This window comes from Typopeltis vanoorti, chromosome 15 (genome assembly GCF_054136105.1).
Source record: "Typopeltis vanoorti isolate ZY-2024b chromosome 15, IOZ_Tvanoo_1.0, whole genome shotgun sequence".
Classification (NCBI taxonomy): Eukaryota; Metazoa; Arthropoda; class Arachnida; order Uropygi; family Thelyphonidae; genus Typopeltis; species Typopeltis vanoorti.
Window position 1 is genome coordinate 81768539 of NC_143563.1, and position 21516 is coordinate 81790054.

The following is a 21516-nucleotide window of genomic DNA, read 5'->3' on the forward strand; positions in this document are numbered from 1 at the left end:
CATTCCAATTTCAATTTTTTAGTGAAATCTTCATGTAAATCTAGTATTTGTAAACTGTCTTAATGATATTGAAAATATTAAAAAAATACATATTTGGTTGATGGTTTATATCTATCTATCTGTATTTGCTAAATTAGTGCACCCAGTAATATGGCACTGGATCACTTTTTTTTCTTTTATATTGATCCCACATACAATAAATCAGTGGCATGTGTAATGGGAATATTTCATGAGAAAGGCTGTTCCAGAGGATAGATATAGATAGAATAAGAGGAGAAGATTTGCAGTTGCACTGAAGAGGAATTGTTATTCAGCTGCTACTCTTGTTTTAACATTCCCAACAGAAAGTGAAGGAATTATGATTGCCAGTTTAGTAGAGCAGTGACTGGAAATACCTATAGAACAGACATAGTGCTGAAATATTGTGTCTTTAGAAGTTGAAGTGAGTCTTTTAATGAGTTATCATCTATGAGCCAAATTGCTTTCCTATAGACAGCACAAGAATTTTTAGGGAAGTTTTAGGTGCACAACCCCAGACATGTGCAGTACTCTTAAAACCAAATGGATTTGGAATTGGTATATAATTAGTAGCTGAGTAGATGAAAAATAGCATCTCAACCAGAAACGAATGCCTAGTTTTTTAGATGCTGAGGAAGTGATTTGATGGGAAGCATTTGTGCCAGGAGAGAATGGAGTAAATGTTTATTCAGGCAGAGAGCGATCTGATCCTGTCTTATTATTTGTGAATCACTGTGGGTAAGGAAAGGTGAGCTGTCGAGATCCTTTTTCTGAGAGAAAAGGCAAGACTGCATTCTGATGGCATTGAAGATGACCAGATTGCCATCACCCCACTAAAGGATGGTATGGAATCAGTGGTAAAGGTTTAAGATGAAAATAGAGCACTGTTATCAGCAAAATGGTGAATAGGATGAATAGTGATTAGGAGTCAGTATCTGAAGTGTATCAAAAGGGAGTCAAGCCATCCACCATGACAGGCAGTCAACAGCTAGAGAGAAAGCTGGTTACTCAGTTACAGAGGATTTCAGGTAGACCAAAGGATGGTAATTTATTTAGCAGCCCTCAATGCTAGATGCACTCAGAAGCTCTGGAAATATCAAGAGCAACAGCATGTTTCTCTAAACCTTCCCATGGCATCCAATGGTGAGAAATGCAAACTAAGAGTTCAATTATGGACCTTGAATGACAGAATCCATACTAGTGCTTACTGATTGATATTGGTGGTCCCTGATTTCTTCTGATTTCTTTGTGCCAAAAAACCACAGGAGTCATACGGTGCTTAGATTCTGGTATGGTAGGAGGTCATGTATGAGGAGAGTGATGCCACCAGATCAGCTTTATCTTTGGATGCAGTGATAGTGGTATGGTTAGAGAGAGAAGTGCAGATGAGCAGAAGTTGCATCTGAGCCTTAGAAAGGGATCAAAAGGTACAACTTTCATTTGAATAGGATGCAAGTTTTCTGCTATGCACCTTTATGTAGTTAAATTAAATCTGCTATACTACTACAGAAGTTTCAGATTTCTGTAGTAGTGGTATGAAATTCCAAAGCATCAAATAAAATTAAATGGCAGTTAGTGATATGCAAAAAGGCATGCCAGTATGATAGAAGTATTAGAGTACATGATAGTGATAGCAGTGTGAAAGAGTTGAGAGAAAACGTGGAAGATAGGTGATGTAAAAGTAGTGGGGGGGAGGAAGTGTAATACGGTGTTCGCAGTTACAAGATTGAGTTCTTAACAATTCTAAGTCATTAAGGTATTGAAGTGATTAATAAGGACTCACTTCCAGAGGTTGAGTAGATCACATTTTAATCTTGTATAAAAAGCAGTGTGGCTTTGTTAAAGGTAGGTCTTTGATAACAAATCTGCTTACTTTTGATAGTAGAATTGAACGAGGAGAATAGACATACCCTGATTCTATTGCATTTAACAGAATTCCATGGCAGGTTATTACGCAAACTCAGAGAAGGATATGTAAAATAGACGTGATATGGATATATCACTTTTCTGGAGTTGAGTCACTGCTCTTTAATTGTATATTAATGATATTGTGTATAGTCTGGAGTATAATGTCCAGTTATTTGTTGATGATGTAAAATTGAGAAGAGCAATCAGACATAATTGATACAGAACTGCAGGCTGATTTGAGAAAAGACTGATTCTATAGACAAATGATGATAAATCTCATTTTTGAATGTGGTTAGGCGGAAGGTTCTGCATTATGGACCAAGGACTTTTTTATGTCAGTACCATGCATTAAAGGATGTAAACTTATGGTGTACATTAATATTAGTACTATAGACAGATTAAGGGTTAGATAATCCTTAGTCTGCCTATGGTAATCCTGTTCTAGAGACCCACATGTAACCCATGTGTAGAGGCTTAAGTGCTGTGAGGACATCATGTTGGAGGCTTAATGGATTGTATACAGCACTCAGAAAGGATTAAAACAGAATTATAATACTTCCTATATTTCGTCTCAGTCACTGAGACATCTTCAGGGATTACAAAAAAACTAATGTAACATATATACAAATAACACACAATACTAAGCCCAACCACGTGGGTGACACTAAAGTCCTATCTAGGTGGAGCACCCTCTAAGAGCGGTTATAGGTGGCCTGGAATGTAAAGTGGGACCTCTGGTGATAAACATTTCCCAAATCTTAGGAAGCTTAATGCAACCATATTTGTTAAAATTTGGTTGATTCCTGAGAGTTGCTGCTGATTCTAAGAATAGTCTCTCTTTTTTGAATTTGCTGTTGTGGAGTATGGTGGTTTTTTTCCATGAGATCCTGTGGGTTGTATACAAGACATGGTCAGCCAGGCCTGACTGACCATAGTCGTGGTTGCAGATGTATGACTTATGTTCCTCGAAGCAGAGAGTAGCTGATCTGCCTGTCTGCCCAAAGTATGCCAGTTTACAGGAACAGGGTACTTTATAGACTCCAGGCACTGAGAGAGGAGTGAGCTGATCTTTTGTAGAGCGGATAAGGATAGCTAGTTTGCGGTGGGGCTTAAATGCTGTGTGTAAGTTGTATTTTTTTAAAATCTTGGCTATTTTTTTGGATGTACCACGGATGTAGGGTATGGTGACGGCATTTTTAAACTCTTTCTGAAGAGAAGACCGGGGAATGGGGCAGACTCCATTACCCACATGTAACTTTTTCATATTTCAAGCTTTCACCAAGTAAGATATGGTGGTATGATTTTATACCCAGTCAACAAAAAGATGCCTGTCTCTTACAAACAGTGATGGCCTTTGGTACACACAAATATCCATGCCCGTGGTGGGATTCAAACCAATAGCCTGTTGGTTAGAGAGCAGACTATTCACTTGGCAAACCAGAAAACATTGTGGACTTATTATTATATTAATGAGAATTTGCTGCAAGTGGTCAATGAACTGGAGACCATTGTGATGGTATGGTCATCATATCAAATAACTGCAATATTGAAGAAGACATTAACATATTAGAAGAAGGTAAATAATTCTCCCATTTTACAAGGATGCTATTTTGTATACTATGGAGATAAACACTTTTGAAAGGATTCGGTAACTGATAAGCAGGTGATGTCTAACTCTGATCCTTCCTCTGCAACTGTACATGTCAGAAACAGGAAATGTGGTGTTCAGAGTTTGGGAAATTCATTAGAAATATAATAGTTAGAAGATCTTAAAATATGAATACAATTGAGGTTTTGCAGCTTATGATAGGCTGCTGAGTTGTAGGTGCAGGTTTGATGAATGTGTTCACACACACAGATATATATATATATATATATCTTATCGTGTGATATAGAAGGGCCTTTCCTTACTGCATCATTGGACTCCATGAGGAAACCTGTATAATAATAATGAATCTTCCTGGAACACTCAGTAGGAAAATTCTTTTATAATTCCCATATAGTTTTACTTCCATTTTTATAGATGCGCACTGTGAGTGCCATACTCCATCAACTGGAATTCAACCATTTGACCAGGTCTTATGAAATGTACAATGCAGTTGCTACAAATTGTATTTTACATCCATATTTGATATCCCTCTGAATATCACTTCCAAATGTGAAATCCATATTTTTCTACATATTTCTGATAGTTTTTTAACCTACTCCCAGTACCAAAATGTACTCATGACTGCTTTGCTGCTGGATATCTTCTGCCACTGTTCATCTCATTTACTAATTTTTCAAAGTAATTGGGTGGTAGATGTCCATCTGAGATCACCACCACCACCTTGTTATTGGCCTGAAGTTACTTTACACAGTATTATCATGTCTGGTCTCTAGAGACAGGTACTCAGATTATCTATCCTTTAGCCCTACCCTCAATATTGATTTACAATAGAGTATTTTATTTCTGATTTATGAGAGATCTCTACTTAATAAATAAAGTAAAAAAATACTTTGTTGAAAGTTTTTTCATTTGGTTATACTATAAATTAAGGATGCCAAGAAATTATATTCTTGGTATATCCTTTATCCAAGTGCAAGAAATCAATGTTTGTGTGTGAATTATCTTCACGACTGGACTATATGTATATAGAGGTTAATGACTTCACATCAGATTGCCATTTCAGATGTGCATAATGTTATGCATTATGGGAAGGGCCACTACCCAGACTAGTTTTGACCTTTATTGAGGTCTCATCACTGGGAGCCAAACCCAGAAGAAATACCAAGGTTAAAGTAATGCAGAAATCATATATTTGTGTACAAGTAGTGAAATGGGTATTACTTTATTATTAAAATACTCTGGATTAGAGATAGGTGTTGCAAGTTTTTTCACTTGGTTATACTACAAATTAAACATGCCAAGAAAGTATATTCTTGGTTTAATCCTTTATTGAAGTGTAAACAATGTTTGTATGTGAAGTATCTTCACAACTGGACTATTTGTATATATAGAGGCTAATGACTTCACCTCAGTTGCTTTAGTACTGGTATGGGTGATGGCTGAAACAGCCAGTATGCCTGAGAATAGTGAATTAATAACAGTGTGAATGCCCCCCCCCCCAAGTGCTTTTCTGAATAAATATATATATATAAATGAGATGATTAACAGTTGCCAGCAAGAACAATACAAGTATAAGCATTTCAAATATCGACACAGAACTTTAGTTCCAGTTCTAATCCTGAGTATTTTGTCAAAACAATAGCCTTTTAATGGAAATTAATAATTAAGCTTCATTCGAGCAATCTCAATACTGTAGAAAAATTATATTAAAAAGATATTGTTCGTAGTTGCAACTACCATGACCTAGTGTCTTTTATTATGTTTGCTACAGAAATATTCAGAAAAGTACAGTAAATTAAATTTTTTTGCATCTGTTTATTTCAATTAAATGTTATGTGCAAATATATCATTTTCATTCCTGGGCTCTATTTAAGCTCATATTAGACAATAAAGAAAACTTTCTTACTATATTTCTAGGTTGTAGAATTAGACTTAAGTACTGTGGTTCCATCTCTTAGTGGTCCTAAAAGACCCCATGATAGAGTTCCAGTCAGTGACATGAAATGTGATTTTTTGAGCTGCTTAGAAAACAAAGTAAGTCACCCTGTATTTATATCTTGTCCAGAATTTTCTTGTTATTTTTGTAACTATATTTTTTATTATTAGTTCAAAATGTGTTTGTCATTTTTAATATAGGTTGGTTTTAAAGGGTATGGAATTAGTGCTGAGAATTTGCATACTTCTGTTCCATTTGTGTTTGAGGGCAATGAATATATGCTTCATCATGGATCTGTTGTTATAGCAGCCATTACTAGTTGCACTAATACCAGCAATCCGTCTGTTATGTTAGGAGCAGGTAAGAATAAAGTTCTGTTTATCTTCTATAAAATTTAAATATAAAATATCAGTTATTTCAAAAATACTTACCTGACTTCATATTTGCAGTTTCAAATAAAATTTAATTCAATGTTTTATTATCACTATACAGTTTGATCAATGATTTCTTTTTTATCTACAATTTCTTTTTAAAATAATTTATTGTGCCTTTCTTTAGGGATATTAGATATCATATTTATATAAATAGCATATAAAATATGGCTGGATCTATATTATCCTCCATTTCAATATCTTACTATGCCAAATTGATGCCTTATGGCCCTATCGTCATCATATTCCTGAAATATACCCTCATGGGGTGTACAGGATATTATGATAATACTACATGAAAAAGTTACATCATCATTAACTTCTTGTCAACAGTTTTCCTCCAAATTAATCTGTTATCTGTCAAGACTCCAATATCATTCCTTTCTTTTAGTGTTGCACGGTGATCAGCATTCATTTTAGAAATTATGGACTTCTCGACCGTGTTATAAATAACTCTTTTAATTTCCCGACATTTCGATCTTCATATTAGGATCATCATCTGGGGTATATACAAATATACAAGGACAAGCTGAGTTACATTACACACAGTAAGCTAAAGAAACAATGATTTGATCACCGGTTATTCTACTGGCATGACCTTTAGTGGGGGAAAAAATACAAATTAATTAATTATTTAGAAACTACTTGAAAGCTAAATTCTATTTAAGATAACTTGAGAAAAACATTCTTTCAGTAACAATGATGTCCTATTTTTAACATTACAATTGTTATTTTAGATTTAGGATTCTGGATTACCTATAGTCCTGTTTATAGTTAACTCTTAGAGAGAGAGGTTCCGTGGGTAGAATATGTGCCTTCCATATGCTTGGGATTTTTAGACCATCATGATTGTTCAGATTGGGGTGGGTGATAAGAATCTCACAGGCTTCCTTAAATTTGCCTTCATACCATGTTTTGGTGTGATGTAAACAACTCCAATATCATCAGATCTTACTGGTAATTGACTTAAGGAATTTTCAATGCATAAAATGGATGTATTAATTAAAGGAAACTTTAATGAATACCTTCAATATTTCGGCCACGTCACAGAATTATAGAGCAATTTCCATTAGTAAGGTTTATGGCTTATGTAAGTATACTTGAAAAGAGAATTGGAAAACTATGGAAGAAAAATTTAGAGATGAACAAGTTGGGTTTAAGCCAAATAAGACCAGAGTTTTTCTGTAGAACAAACAATTGAGAAATCATCAGAATATAACAAAGATTTGTATTTAAGTTCTGTAGATTTGGAAAAGGCATATGATTACATGCTGAAAAAGATATGTCAGAATGTTTCAATTATATGGTGTAATTGAGACATAATGCCCAATTTACAGATGATGTATTTAAGAGCATAACAGAATTTATTTAAGGCTAACATCTTCAGGATTCATTAAATTGAGTAACTTCTGTTAAAAACTTTGCACAGAAATAGGCAGGGCTGTGGTAAATGAATGTTGAAAATATCCAGTTTGGTGAATGTAGAAAACAAGTAAAATATATCAAAATATTTTCCAAGGACACAATTTTTATTGAAGATATAAAATTAAGTCCAAAAAAGATTAAAAAAAAAAAAAAAAGATATTGTGGTGGGGAGCTAATTGAATAAATTTATATAGAATTAAAGAAATCAGTCAAAAATATCAGTATACAAGATGGTGTTCAAACTGTTTTTAACTTGCATGTATATATGAAAGGTGAGCTGGAAATGAAATGGTTAATTAAAGAGAAGAAAGAGACTACAGATTTGAGAGTTCTTAGGAAAATTAGGTGAGCAGACAGGTTGCATGAATTTCAGAATCATATTTAAAATGAAAACATTAGACAGAAACTTGACAATATTAGCATTCAAAGGTGTGTGACTATAAGTAATCTAAAGTGGCCTGATTACTTATATAGAATCTAGCTACATTACTGCTGTTAATGTTATCTCAGAAGACCAAATCTGAGAATATTAGAGACCTGACAAATAACAGATTAATTTGGCAGAGTTGTTAATAGGAAACTACCAACCATGTAGATATCAAAAAATGATATTGTACTTTATCATGAGGGTATGTAGAAAATGATATTATAGTTTATCATAGTTCCATCTTAGATTAACTTCTATTAATCTAACATAGTCATTAACAATGTAGAGTAACATTCTTTGCCATCAGGATGAGTGGATGAAAAGAGTTGAGTCCATTTGGACATGGTATGATAGTCGGAATTCACAAGTTCGGTCATTCAGTCCAAGAGATTTCTGCCACATTGTATGCTTCCAGGTGTACTGTCATCAAGGTTATCATGAAGTGGAAACATGATGGAACCACCAAACCAGTAGGCCCAAGAAACTGACAAATTGGGACTGGCAAACTTTCAAGCGTGTTGTCAGTCAACCTTAGCATCCATTGCACATGACTTTGACATGCGCTCTGGAACGGATGCCAGTGACAGAACTATTTGCCAATAGGTGTTTGCCCTTGGGTTTAATGGTCATGCTGCAGCTCATAAGCCATTGATTACACCTGCCAATGCCTGGCGTCATCTGGAATGGTGCAAACAACACCAGCATTGGACAGTGGATCAATGTCCACTGCCCAATGGAATTTTGGAGGCAGTAGCATAATTGCCTGGGTCTGTTTTTACTGGTTTTGACTGGGCCCATTGCTTTTTGAGTGTGGATCTATAAATGCTGATGCCTGCAATGACATTTTGGACAATTCCATTCTTCTTACACTGTGGCAACAGTTTGAAATATGCCCTTTCCTTAATCAGCACAATAATGCACCTGCTCACAAAGCAAGAACCCTAGCTTGAAGTTTTGGAGGTGGAAGAACTGAACTTGCAATCCCAAAGCCTCGACCTCAATCCTGTTGAACATCTTTGGGATGAGCTGTAGTGAAGGTTGTGTGCCAGACTTACTCGCCCAACTAACACTTGTCAACTGTTCGGGCATTCTGTTGGAGGAATGGAAATGAATTCCAGCAGTAATTTACCAGAACTTAGTGGAGAACATACCCCCAAAGGGTAAATGGCTATAACAGCAGCAAAAGGAGGCCTGACCTCATATTGACAGCACTGTTGTAGTGATGGGAAATCCAAACAGTTAGTGTCCAGACACTTTTGACAAAATAGTGTATACCATTTCACATGATGGCTTTAATGTGCAATGTTAAAATGTTGTTGAGTTTAAAGTTATTTTTACTCTGAATGGTAACTCAACAAGTCTCTCTTGTCATTACATGAGTATCTTATGGAAAGTATACTGTATTTACTTGAATATAACTAGCACTTTTTTACATCAAATTCAAGTTAAATGGTGTGAGATATATACGGGATTTTTGTAAACTAAAGTTTTTCAGAAAAAAACGAAATTGACATTTATAATTAAATTAAGTTAAAATGAATGCATTTAAATTTTAATTATCGACGTTATTTATGTGATCAGCCACTCTGGCAAAATCATGTTCCAAGCTCTCAAAATCCAGTTGCACAACAGTTCTAATGATGGTCTCTTAATCTTAATCCATCCCCACACAATCTAAGATCGAGTAGGAATCAGTGCTCTCACTCCCACATTTCCTCTACTTGTTCCTTCCATCTCTATGCATATGATTGGTGTGATATTAACAAAAGATTGCATGACTTAACAAAAAAGGCAAACCAATGACGATTGTTCAGTTGAAATGTTGGTTCGCTTCAACTGAATTCCAAAATATCTGAAACTGCCATAACAACATTCATTATCTATTTCTTAAAGTTTTAAACTCTTTTTTTTTTTTTTTTAGTATGCAAATTATATGCAAAACTTTTTTATTTATTTTTTGTAAATCAGGGGTATGAGATATACATGAGGGCTAGTTATATTCGAGAAAATACGGTAATAACATCTTCTGATGCAAGATGCAGTCTACATGATAGCCCTAGAACTACAGCTAATTGAGCATTCATGCAGTTTCTTGATTGATGTCATAATTTTGAAGTACTATTCAAAAAAAGTCGGTCATAGTGAGATAAAACATTCTGATGGTGGTGGTGGTGTGCAAACGAATTTACTATATATCATTAATTCTGGCTAATTGGTCCACAGGTTAATCAGGGCAGCTGTTTTATTAGGACAAGTTTGGAAGAACAAAAACAAAATGAGAATTAATAAGAATTGATTTAGCTTATTTATTATAAGAATTTAACTAAGAATTTGCTTCATTTAATTGGGCCAGCCAGTAACCTCTACCTTATGAGGTGTTAGAAAAATTGTTATCTTACTTCAAAAATTTAGTGCTGCAATGCTCATAAAACAGGGCTTATTTTATCACACTATACTGTTTGATTTAGTGAAAGCAGTGGATCATGTAACAAATTTATTATTCAGTTATACAAAAATGTGGTGTAATCACCAAAATATATCTTTTGAACCAATTAGCCACAGAAGTCTACGCCTGCAAATGTTATGTTGTTCAAATGTGTTAGCAACTGATAAATGAAAGCTGTTAATTATTGGAAAAAGGGCCAGGCTTCGATGATGCTTCAAAGGGACTAGAAATGGAGAGTTTACCAGTTCAGTACAATGTGAACAAAAATGTGTAGATGACATCTGAATTTTTTAAGAATTGGTTTATGAGTTAGGACAGGCAATTAATAATAACAGAAATAAAAAAAAAATTTACTGGTTCTTTTTATAGTTTCTAAGAAAGTCAGCACAAAAGTTAATCTCGTAAAGAGATTAACTTTTGTGCCAATTAATTAATTGCTTTGCCAATTAATTTTTGCCAATTAATTAACTTTTGTGCCAATGGTGTTGCATGTTCCATTCCAACTATTGGAATGGAACATGCAACACCAATTATCTTTCTTCAAAAATTTAGTGCTGATGATCTGCAATGCTGATAAAACCGGGCTTATTTTATCACACTATACTGTTTGATTCAGTGAAAGCAGTGGATCATTTAACAATGTTATGCTGTTATGCTGGATGTGAGTGATAGTGAAAATGATGTCCCAGAAATATATGCACGTTTACACAAGAATAATGTTTAATTTGCCAAATATTTCGGTCTGAATAGTACAGATCATCTTCAGTGGCTACATAGGAATAGTTTTAAAAAACAAGGTGGAATACGAAGAATTGATCATATTAGTCTAATGTTATTTAAGATTATTATATGGATTTCTGAATTAATATCTTTAATTATGACTTTAAAAATGTTTACTCTCTCTTCTAATACTTAGCGATATGACATCATGCGGCTCGTTCTATGTGTGAATGATCAATTGTTCGTATTCCACCTTGTTTTTTAAAACTATTCCTATGTAGCCACTGAAGATGGTCTGTAATATTCAGACCGAAATATTTGGCAAATTAAACATTATTCTTGTGTAAACATGTATGTATTTCTAATCATTATGTCACAAGTATCTTTAAAAAAATCAGATGTCCCATTAGATGTGAAGTGCATCAGAAACTATTAAGAGTGTGCATCTGTTGATGGTAGTCCCAATACTATTATGAAAATGAAGATTTTGAGGAGGAAATTACAGCAAAACATCGGAGGACATTAGAAGAATAAGAAAATGATGAGGATGCCACTCCTGAGCTTGAATGAGTGATTACCCAAGATGCTAGAAAATTTATTACTGGGTTAAGACTATTTCATGCAGGAAGGCAATGACGCTATATCTGCATTAATTTGATTTAATTGCAGTCGATCAAAAAAAGGGGTGCAGGGCTATGATTAATTCCTTCTTTTTCTTCAACCCATCTGTCCCTTGGGATCAGTAGAATCCTCTGATTAGGGGTCATGATGAATTAATGCAGCTGCATGTCACTCCTCTGCTTCATCCCATAAGTATTTTTGGCTGTAGATCTGTGTGTTCACGGGGCCAATTTGCCTGTTCTGTGGGACAAAAAAACCAGAGTGTCTGGGAGAAAAAAACCTGCACCTCCATATAAGACTGGCTAACTCACCATTTGATTGATGATGTGATAAAGGTTCCTCACATCATAGATGGGATTCAAATCCAGGTTTTTCCAACCAAAGGGCTCATTTATGTGAACTGAGCTACAGAGGCTCTGTGATAATTTCCTACAACATCATTAACTGCATGCATGTTTACTATGTACATCATATAAATGAAATTATTTTCATGGCAAATATTTTACTTTAATTAAAGTTAATTTTATAAGTCAGTAATTTTGATACACAATAAACAAAAACCTTGTCTAAACTCATAGTTTAGTCCTATGTACATAAACCTAAATCTTGATGGGCAGCTTTATTTAATTGGGGCAGCTGCCTTAATCCAGTTAATTGTGCCACATTACTGTTCCCAATGTGGCCCAGTTAACCGAAATTCACTGTATATTTTGTGCGATTCCCACGCATAAAAGTAATTTAACATATAGTTTACTAGTATTAGTACCAGGGATGAGCTAAAAGTTAGATATTATAGAAACCATGCTGTGCTGAACAAAGACTGGATTTTTTCCCAAGCTGCTTCAGGCTCGACTAAGTAGGGGTGGTGTTTTTACACTGGGTGGTAAAATTGATTATGTACCTAAAGCATAGAGACAAAACCCAGAATTTATAAAGCAGTAATCAGGCCTATTATGACATATAATGTAGAAACAAGACCAGACACTAGAAAAACAAGACAAATGTTAAACACAGGTGAAATGAATATATTAAGTAAAATAGTAAATAAAACTAGATTAGATAAAATAAAAAATACAGATATAAGAAAACAATGTGAAATACAAGTAATAAACAATTGGGTAGCAACCTGAAGAATAAAATGGATTGAACATGTGGAGAGAAGAAGTGAAGATAGAATAATAAAAAAAGTCTGTAGTTGGAAACCAAAGAATAAGAGAAGAATAGTAAGACCTAGAAAAAGATTAAAAGATACTATTAAAGAAGATGAAGTCTTGGTCACAACAGATATTACATCTAATGCATGAAGAAGACCTAACTCATACACATTTGGCCAAGCCTGTATTTAATTTTTTTTTTCCTGCTTTTCTCTTTTATTATTATTAACATCAGACCTCTGTGGAGTCAATGTGGAAAGTACACAGTATCACACACAAAACTTATACAATGCTTTAAATTCATTCAACTTGCTCACATTCACCACACTCTCAGGCAGTGCTTTTCACTCATCAGCCAGTCTCCATGCAAAGAACCTGCTCTTTATTTCCTTGCCTACACCCTCTTCATACAGTGTCCTGAGATGACCTGTTGTTCTACTCCTCCCTCTCCCATTCTATGAAAAATTTCTTTCTGAAAACAGCCCAACATATGTGTCTCAGTCATATCCCCTCTCCTATTGATGATGCTTTGCAAATTGCATTCCCCCAATCTGTTTTCATACTCCACATTCCAGAGACCAGTTACCACCTTTTCGAATTTTCTCTAAACCATTTCTAATAGACCTTCATAACCATTAAAACTAGGTTACCAAATCTGTGCACAATGATCCATATGAGGGCTTATACAGTGGAACCATAACATCTTTATTATTACATGTCAAGGTCCTTTGCATCATTATCACAATCTGTTGTGATAAATTCACAATTTATGCGTTTTAAAAATTATTAAAAGTGTAACTTTTTAATATTTTTTTTATAATGCTGATGAATTTTTAGAAGTGAAGAAACAGTGCACAATTGTTTTTGGAAATTAAATTTTATTTATTTGATCTAAAAAAAAATTGCAGGATTTTCCTGATTTAAGATTATTATTACAATATATTGAAAGTTTATTTTTCACTTGGTTAGACTGTAATAAATTTAGTTTAATCCTTTATCCAAATGTGAGCAAACAAAGTTTGCACTTGAAAGTATCTTCAGGATTTGGGTAAGGTAGTACAATACCGGGCAGCTCGTTGCAAAGGTGGAGCAAGCTAACATCACTCCTATCTCAGTATCTCCCATTATAATGCACACACATACTTATCCACATTGTGCATTATTATGGGAGATACTGAGATAGGAGTGATGTTAGCTTGCTCCACCTTTGCAACTAGTTGCCCGGTGTTGTGCTACCTTACCCCAATCCTGAAGATACTTTCAGGTGCAAACTTTGTTTGCTCACACTTTGATAAAGGATTAAACTAAATTTATTATATTACAATATAGAGCCTCCGTAGTTCAGTCAATATAGACGAAGCCCTTTGGTAGGAAGGACGTGGGCTCGATTCCCGTCTGTGATGTGAGGAACCTTTATCTGGTCTCTTTCGACAAAAGGTGAGTTAGCTGGTCTCATACAGAGGTAGAGGTTTTTTTCACCTGGAAACTCGAGTTTTTCATGTGCCCCAAAACAGGCAAACTGGCCCTGTGAACACACATGGATTACAGTCAGGAATACTTAAGACCCAGCCATAGGCCTGATTCGTCAGCTATGCTGGTCCTGTGCCCAGATTAAATTAGGGGGAATTGAGATGGTGCCGTACCTCCAAGTAAAAGGGACTCACGGCTGTTGCATCATCATACAAAATAAGATAAAAATTACAATATTATTATTATTATTATTATTATCTTAAGACACCACGGAGTCAATGCCTCATCTAGGGCCCCTTTTTAACACATTTAAATTCTCTGCACACATCATGCTCTCATGCAATGCATTCCAATCATTTACAACTCCATGCAAAAAAAACCTGCTTCTCACTTCCTTGCTCACACCATACTTATACAGCTTCCAGGGATGACCACTTGTTCTCCTCAATCTCCCACCATTTTATGAAAAGCCTCTTCAACGTTAACTCTATAACAATCCCTTACCAACTTGTACATCTCTGTAATATCATCCTTTTTCCTCCTATCCACTAGACTCTGCAAATTGCATCGTTTCAACACCTTTCTTCATATTCAACATTCCAGAGATTAGAAACTATTTTAGTCAATCATCTCCTTACCCTCTACAACATCTCTACATCCTTTTGAAAACCAGGTGACCAACTCTGTCCATATGTGGCCTGATCAGAGCCTTATATAATGAAATCTGAATCTCCTAACTTCTACAAGTTAATGTCCGCATAATTGTCAGAATTCGTTGTGTTATCCTCACAATTTTGGCAATATGTCCTGTAAATTTTAGATCCTTATCCACCATCACCCCCAAGATATCTTATTTCCTACACCTCCAACAATATATCCCCACCAAGTATAAATTATGCATCCCATCTTTGTTTCTCAAATGTTAAAACCTTACATTTTGCAACTGGCATCCCCCATTCCTGTGCCCATGCACTGTATCTATTCAAGTCTTCTTGTAAGGCTTGAACATTTGCTCTTTTCCTCATAGTTTGTCCCAATTTTGCATCATCTACAAACAACTGGATATCCCCATCCAAATCTTTCCCAATATTATTAACATGCAGGTTAAACAGGAATCATCCTAAAACAGACCCCTGAGGCACACCACTAGTGGCTATCCTCTTCTGGGATATTGCTCTCCCCCCATACACAATTTGTTGATACCTATCAGACAGCCAATCTCCAATCCAGTCACTAATCTAATATCCAATCATATCTGCTCTGGTTTGACTATGAACTTATCAGGTGGTAATTTATCAAAAGCCTTTGCAAAATCTAAGTATATTAATGTGTATGCATCTCCCATGTCCAGTGCTGCTGTCCTTATTGTAATAAGTAAGTTGAATACTAAAATATGACCTCCCTTTAGCAAATCAATGCTGTTCATCAAAGATAATACGATCACGTCAACTAAATTCTGGATTCTGATTCTCATCAACCTCTCCAACACTATGACCACAACAGCTGACACACAGATTGTCCTATGATTTGATGCTCGACTTATGTGATCTCCTTTATGAAGCAGTACAATCTAGCCTTCCTCCCACCCCTTTGGAACTTAATCCAATATAAGATGCATATTAAGCAAACATGTCAGAGCAGATGTGAAATCCCTTGCAGATTTTTCAAAATATGCAGTGATATGGTTGGCTACATGGTTAGCATATCCGCTCTCCAGCCAAAAGGCTGCGAGTTCAAATCCCACCGTGAGCATGGATGCTTGTGATTGTCTGTGAAAATACTAGTGGTGGTGGCTACTAGATGGCATTGGTGTAGATGATGTGATTTGCTATAGTTGGTGGATTGAGTGGTGGAGACAGAGAGCCGTAGAGTAGGTGCCCTCTGTTGATGAGTCTTTGGACTCTCTAGAGGTGTCACATAATAATAATATATCAAGTCCAAGTCTTATTAACATCAAGTTTGCTCAATTTCCCATATATCTCTTGCTCATTTACAGTCAGTCTCTCATCCTCATCATCATCAACTTCTCTTAAACTCTCCATGATGTCACATTCACAAGAACGAAAGATCTTTATGAACTGCTGAATAAATATCTCAACTATATCCTTTGCAGCAGTTGTTCTTATATTATTTTCTCTAATCAACAATCACAAGCATCCATGCTCGCGGTGGGATTCGAACTCACAGCCTTTTGACTGGAGAGCGGATACGCTAACCATGTAGCCAACCATATCACTGCATATTTTGAAAAATCTGCCAGGGATTTTACATCTGCTCTGACATGTTTGCTTAATATGTATCTTATATTGGATTAAGTTTCAAAGGGAATGGAGGAAGGCTAGATTGTACTGCTTTCATAATCATTCCTTTATTTTGCTGGCTACATATCGAAGTAACTCATTAGGTTTTTTTTACTTGATTAGCTGACTGCTGCTCATACTTCGCTTTTGCTACCCTTACCAACCGAGTCATCTGCCTTACCTGTTCTTTGTAATCCTCACAGAATCAATTATTAACTCATCTTATGTTGCCTACATAATTCCTTTTTTCTCTGTCTCTCACATGCTTAATCTCTTCATTCATCCATTTCACACCTATTTTATTTAAACTTCTGACCCTTGGAATATATTTAGACATTGATTCTACTAGATAGTTCTTGAATATCACCCAAGTAGCATTGATCACCTTTCCACCCAACTCCTCATTTCATGCTACAGCTGCAATCTGTCTCCTGAGTGTCTCATGATCACCAGTCTTGTAGTAAATCTGACCTCTCCCAGCACTATTCGTCTCAACCTTCCAAACTACACATTCTTTAACTCCTTTTGATTTAAGGGTGGCACCTGTGCATACATCTGCTCTGAGATACCTTGTCAGAGAGCACCCAACTTAAAATCGCCCAACTTTCACTTTCTTTGGTTGAAAATATTTTTTTCCCACTCAGTCATATTCATTTGCTTTCTCTGTTGCTCCCTAATGCCACCAACCGCTCTGAGCTCTTTAATTTCCTCTTCTTAAAAAATTGATTTTCTCCAGTCCCACTTTCCCAACAGCAAAATCCTCCTCCTAGGAGATTTTAATGCCCACAACACCAATTGGCTTTCCTCCTCCAGTTGTACAGATCTTGCAGGTAGAGATGCTGAAATATTTGCAATCACTGACAACCTTAGACAGCTTGTTCACAAGCCAACCAGAATACCAAATAATCTCAACCACTCCCCAAACACATTAGATCTCTTCCTCACCAGTGACCCTGCCAAATACCAATCATTATACTGAGCCCCTGGGGAATTTTGACCACAATCTAGTGCTCATCTCGTTCCTCATGCTACAACACTTACACAGCCACTCCCAATACAAAAGTAGTTTGGCATTATAACAGTACAAAGTGGGACAGCCTCTGTGACTTCTATGCCTCATTCCCATGATTGGATTATTGTTCCAGCCTTCCAACCCAAACATATGCACTGAAAATGTGTCACCAAAGCAATCCTCACTGGCATAGAAACATACATTCCCCCATGCTACTCTGAACTGTCGTTCCTGAACTAAACCATGCGTCTCCAAAAGACAATTAACTAAGTCTGTTTATGTTCTCTGGAATGTGAAATATGAGGACAGATTGAGAAATGCAAATCGCAGAGCCCACTGGATAGAAACAGGGGGAGGGACATGTTCAAGACATATAAGTTGCTAATGGATAATTACCAGATTAATGTGGGCGAGATTTTTCATAGAATATCTGGAGACAGAGGGGAGAAGTCATCCCTAGGAGCCGTATAAGGCAGGTGTGAGCAAAGGTGTTAGGAGTAGATTTTTTGCATGGAGAGTGGTGGGTAATTGGAGTGCATTGCCTGAAAGTGGAGTGAATGCAGAGACAGTGAATGCATTTAATTTAAGGTATGATATGCTGTGTTTGAGAGAGAGTGAGATCTCCCACAATAATGAATCTCTTGACTCCTTAGAGGTCTGATGATGATAATATTTCTAACCTTTTATGAGTGGGATTTTCATAAAAAAAATAATGAGCTTGTGAATTGATTTTTAAAACAATTAAAATAATTTTTTGTCATTACCATAGTTTTGTTTTCTCTTTTTTTCCTGTTGTAATTCTGCTAGTGGGTCATTGATGTTAGAGAGACTAAAAATTGAAAGTGCAAATGCATTATATTGCCACTAATTAAATGCGAAAATAAAATCAAAAATAATTCAAAATGTACAAAAAAAAGTTAACTCTCCCATTAAAATACTAGAAAAAAATATATATCACCACCATCCAAGCAAAAGGAACTGGAATTATTAATACATGTTACTGAAAATAAACATACTCAAAATTGGACAGGTAAAAAGATTCAGAATTTCCAAACAGATCTGCTTTTCCCAATGACTTTGACTTTAATTAACCATGCTGCTTTCATACAGTTTGTGGTTCCATAGCTGTCCTCCAAGGTGTCAGGCTCATCAGTCTTATTTCAAATATCAATCTGTTTTTGTAAACATTCACTGACCACCTTAATCTAACATTCCACCTAATCATTCAGATATACTACCAAGTTCTACCCCTTATCATAAGCTATAAAATCATGTGCTCATATTTGTAAGATCACTTTATCAACTTGTTTGTTTCTATCATTTCTCCTCTCTTCCATTCATTATTAAAACTTATTAGTTTTAATGAATGAATGAAATTACCTCACTCTGTCTCATACACAATTCCACAGACTGCTTAGTTGCCTGTTGCTTGAACTTTTCATCTCCTCTGAATGCAAATGATGTGGTCTTACAAAATTTCAGGTGTTAATGTTGTCTTATTAAAACTTTGCAAAGCAGGAGAATAACTTCTTATTTCTGCAAGTTGGAACTTAGTTTCAAATTCTATGGAAACTGTTGTTAAAGCAGGCCAAGGAAGGGAGGAAAGGAATAAAATATTATGCATTTAATGATGCCAAAGTTTGGAAGTATTACATCATGTTTCTCCTATTTTGTCACTAAACATTATGAATCACTTATTTTATTGATGCAGTTTTTTTCATTCGTGTATTTAGGTTATTGAAACACCAACTGCTGTGCGCAGACTTTAAAATAAGATCGAAGATAAGGACTTCTGGATGCCGTGGGATGAAGACAATTAAGTGGTTTCGCTTAAAAGAGGAGAGTGTGAGGAATCATTTTAGGGAGAGGGTGCTAGAGAGGATTTCGGATGGACTGCAAAGTGTACAGGATTGGTGGAAACATAATTCAAAAGTAATCCTGAGCTGTGCAATCGAGGTGCTTGGTGAGACATCTGGAAAGGAGCAGAAGGAGGGTTGATGGTGGAATAATGATGTACAAGTGGCAGTGACAGCTAAGAGGAAGGCAAAGCAGAAGTGGGATGAGTCAAGAGTGGAAGAGGACAGAGAGGTGTACAAAGAGAGAAAGCAAGAAGCCAAGAGAGTTGTGGCACAGGCGAAGGCCATGGCATATCAAGATCTGTATGATCAATTAGAAAGAAAGGAAGGACAGAGAAAAATTTACCAACTAGCGAAATGTAGAAATAAAGCAGCAAAGGACATCTTACATGTGAGGCAGATCAAAGATGCTGAAGGAAGAGTATTATGGAGGGATGTGGACATAAGAAACAGATGGAAAATATACTTTGAGGGACTTTTGAATGAGGAAAATGCAAGGACTCTCAGAGGAGATGGGCAGCCTTCTGAGGGGATGGTGCAGAACATCAGTAGAGTGGAAGTGACGGAGGCCATGAAGGGGATGAGGAATGGAAAATCGGTGGGCCCCGACAGAATTCCAGTGGAGGCATGGAAGGCACTGGGGGAAGAGGGAATTGACCTGCTGTGGGACCTGTTCATGAAAGTTCGCCAACAGGAAAATATACCTGAGGAATAGAGGGAGAGTACTCTTGTCCCCATCTACAAGGGTAAAGGGGATGCACAAGACTGTAAAAATTACAGAGGAATAAAGTTGATGTCCCACACAATGAAGATCCTAGAAAGGGTTCTTGATGGTAGATTGAGGAAGGAGGTGGAGATTGCAAAGGAACAATTTGGCTTCATGCCTGGTAGATCAACAACAGATGCTATCTTTGGGTTACGGCAGATGATGGAAAAATATCGAGAGAAACAAAGGGAGCTACATCTGGTATTTATTGATCTAGAGAAAGCATACGATAGAGTGCCAAGGCAAGAAGTCTGGAGGTGTCTGAGAGAGAAGAAGGTGCCGGAGAAATATGTCAGGTTGGTGCGGGAAATGTACAGAAATGTGAAGACAAGTGTTCGGACCTGTTTGGGACAGACAGAAAGTTTTCAAGTAACAGTTGGCTTGCATCAAGAGTCAGCATTAAGTCCGTTTCTGTTTAATATTGTGATGGAGGTAGTAACAGAGGAGGTGAGAGAAGATGCGCCTTGGACAATGTTGTATGCAGATGACATCTTGTTGTGTGTAGATTCAAGAGAAGAAGTGGGAACTAAACTGGAAAGATAGAGAAAAGTACTGGAAGAGAGAGAGGTATGAGACTGAGCAGAAGTAAGACAGAGTATATGTGTTGCGCAGTGGGCGGTGGCCAGGAGACAGATCTGGAGCTGGAAGGAAATGTCATCAGGAAGGTGAGAGACTTTAGATACTTAGGTTCAACAGTGGAAGAAGATGGAGGAACTGAGAAGGAAGTGGGATGCAGGATACAAGCGGGTTGGAGGAACTGGAGGGAGATGGCTGGAGTGTTATGCGATAAGAGGGTGCCTATCAATCTGAAAGGAAAAATTTATAGGACAGTAGTGAGGCCAGCTATGACATATGCTATAGAAACTGTGGCCCTGAGGAAAAATAATATCAGCAGGATGGAAGTAGCAGAGATGAGAATGCTTAGGTGGATGTGCGGTGTGACCAGAAAGGATCGTCTGAGAAATGACTATGTCAGGGGAACAGTGAAAGTTACGAACTTAGGAGCGAAAATACAGGAGGCAAGATTGAGATGGTTTGGTCATGTGATGAGGAAGGAGGACGAATATGTGGGAAGAAGGGTCATGCAGATGGATGTGCAAGGAAGGTGGAAGCGCGGGCGGCCAAAGAAGAGATGGAGGGAGCTGGTAGAAGAGGACTTGAAGATGAAGAACTTGGATGTGGTGACAGCCCAAGACAGGAAGGTGTGGAGGAGACTCATTACAAACAGTGACCCCACTTAAGTGGGAGAAGCTGCAGAAGAAGAAGAAGATTTAGGTTATTGAATTAAATTTCACAAAATCATTAGTCATTTTTTCATTAAAAACAAAAAGTATTAAGGACATAGGTTAAATGCACTGATTTTGTCATCTGTAGAGGAAACATTTCTTCATAGCTTATGTTGATGTCTAGTGGAGAA

The 21516-nt window shown here is 36.4% G+C and overlaps 1 protein-coding gene across 4 annotated transcripts in view; it reads left to right on the plus strand.

Moving 5' to 3' along the window:
• LOC150098931 (cytoplasmic aconitate hydratase-like) overlaps positions 1-21516 on the plus strand; it is a 373379-nt gene that overhangs the window by 237354 nt on the left and 114509 nt on the right. For all 4 annotated transcript variants that reach the window (XM_090405009.1, XM_090405006.1, XM_090405010.1 and 1 more), the window contains 2 exons: positions 5453-5569; positions 5672-5831. In XM_090405009.1, coding sequence (XP_090261135.1) covers positions 5453-5569; positions 5672-5831 — 277 coding nt within the window. The remainder of the gene's footprint in view (positions 1-5452; positions 5570-5671; positions 5832-21516) is intronic.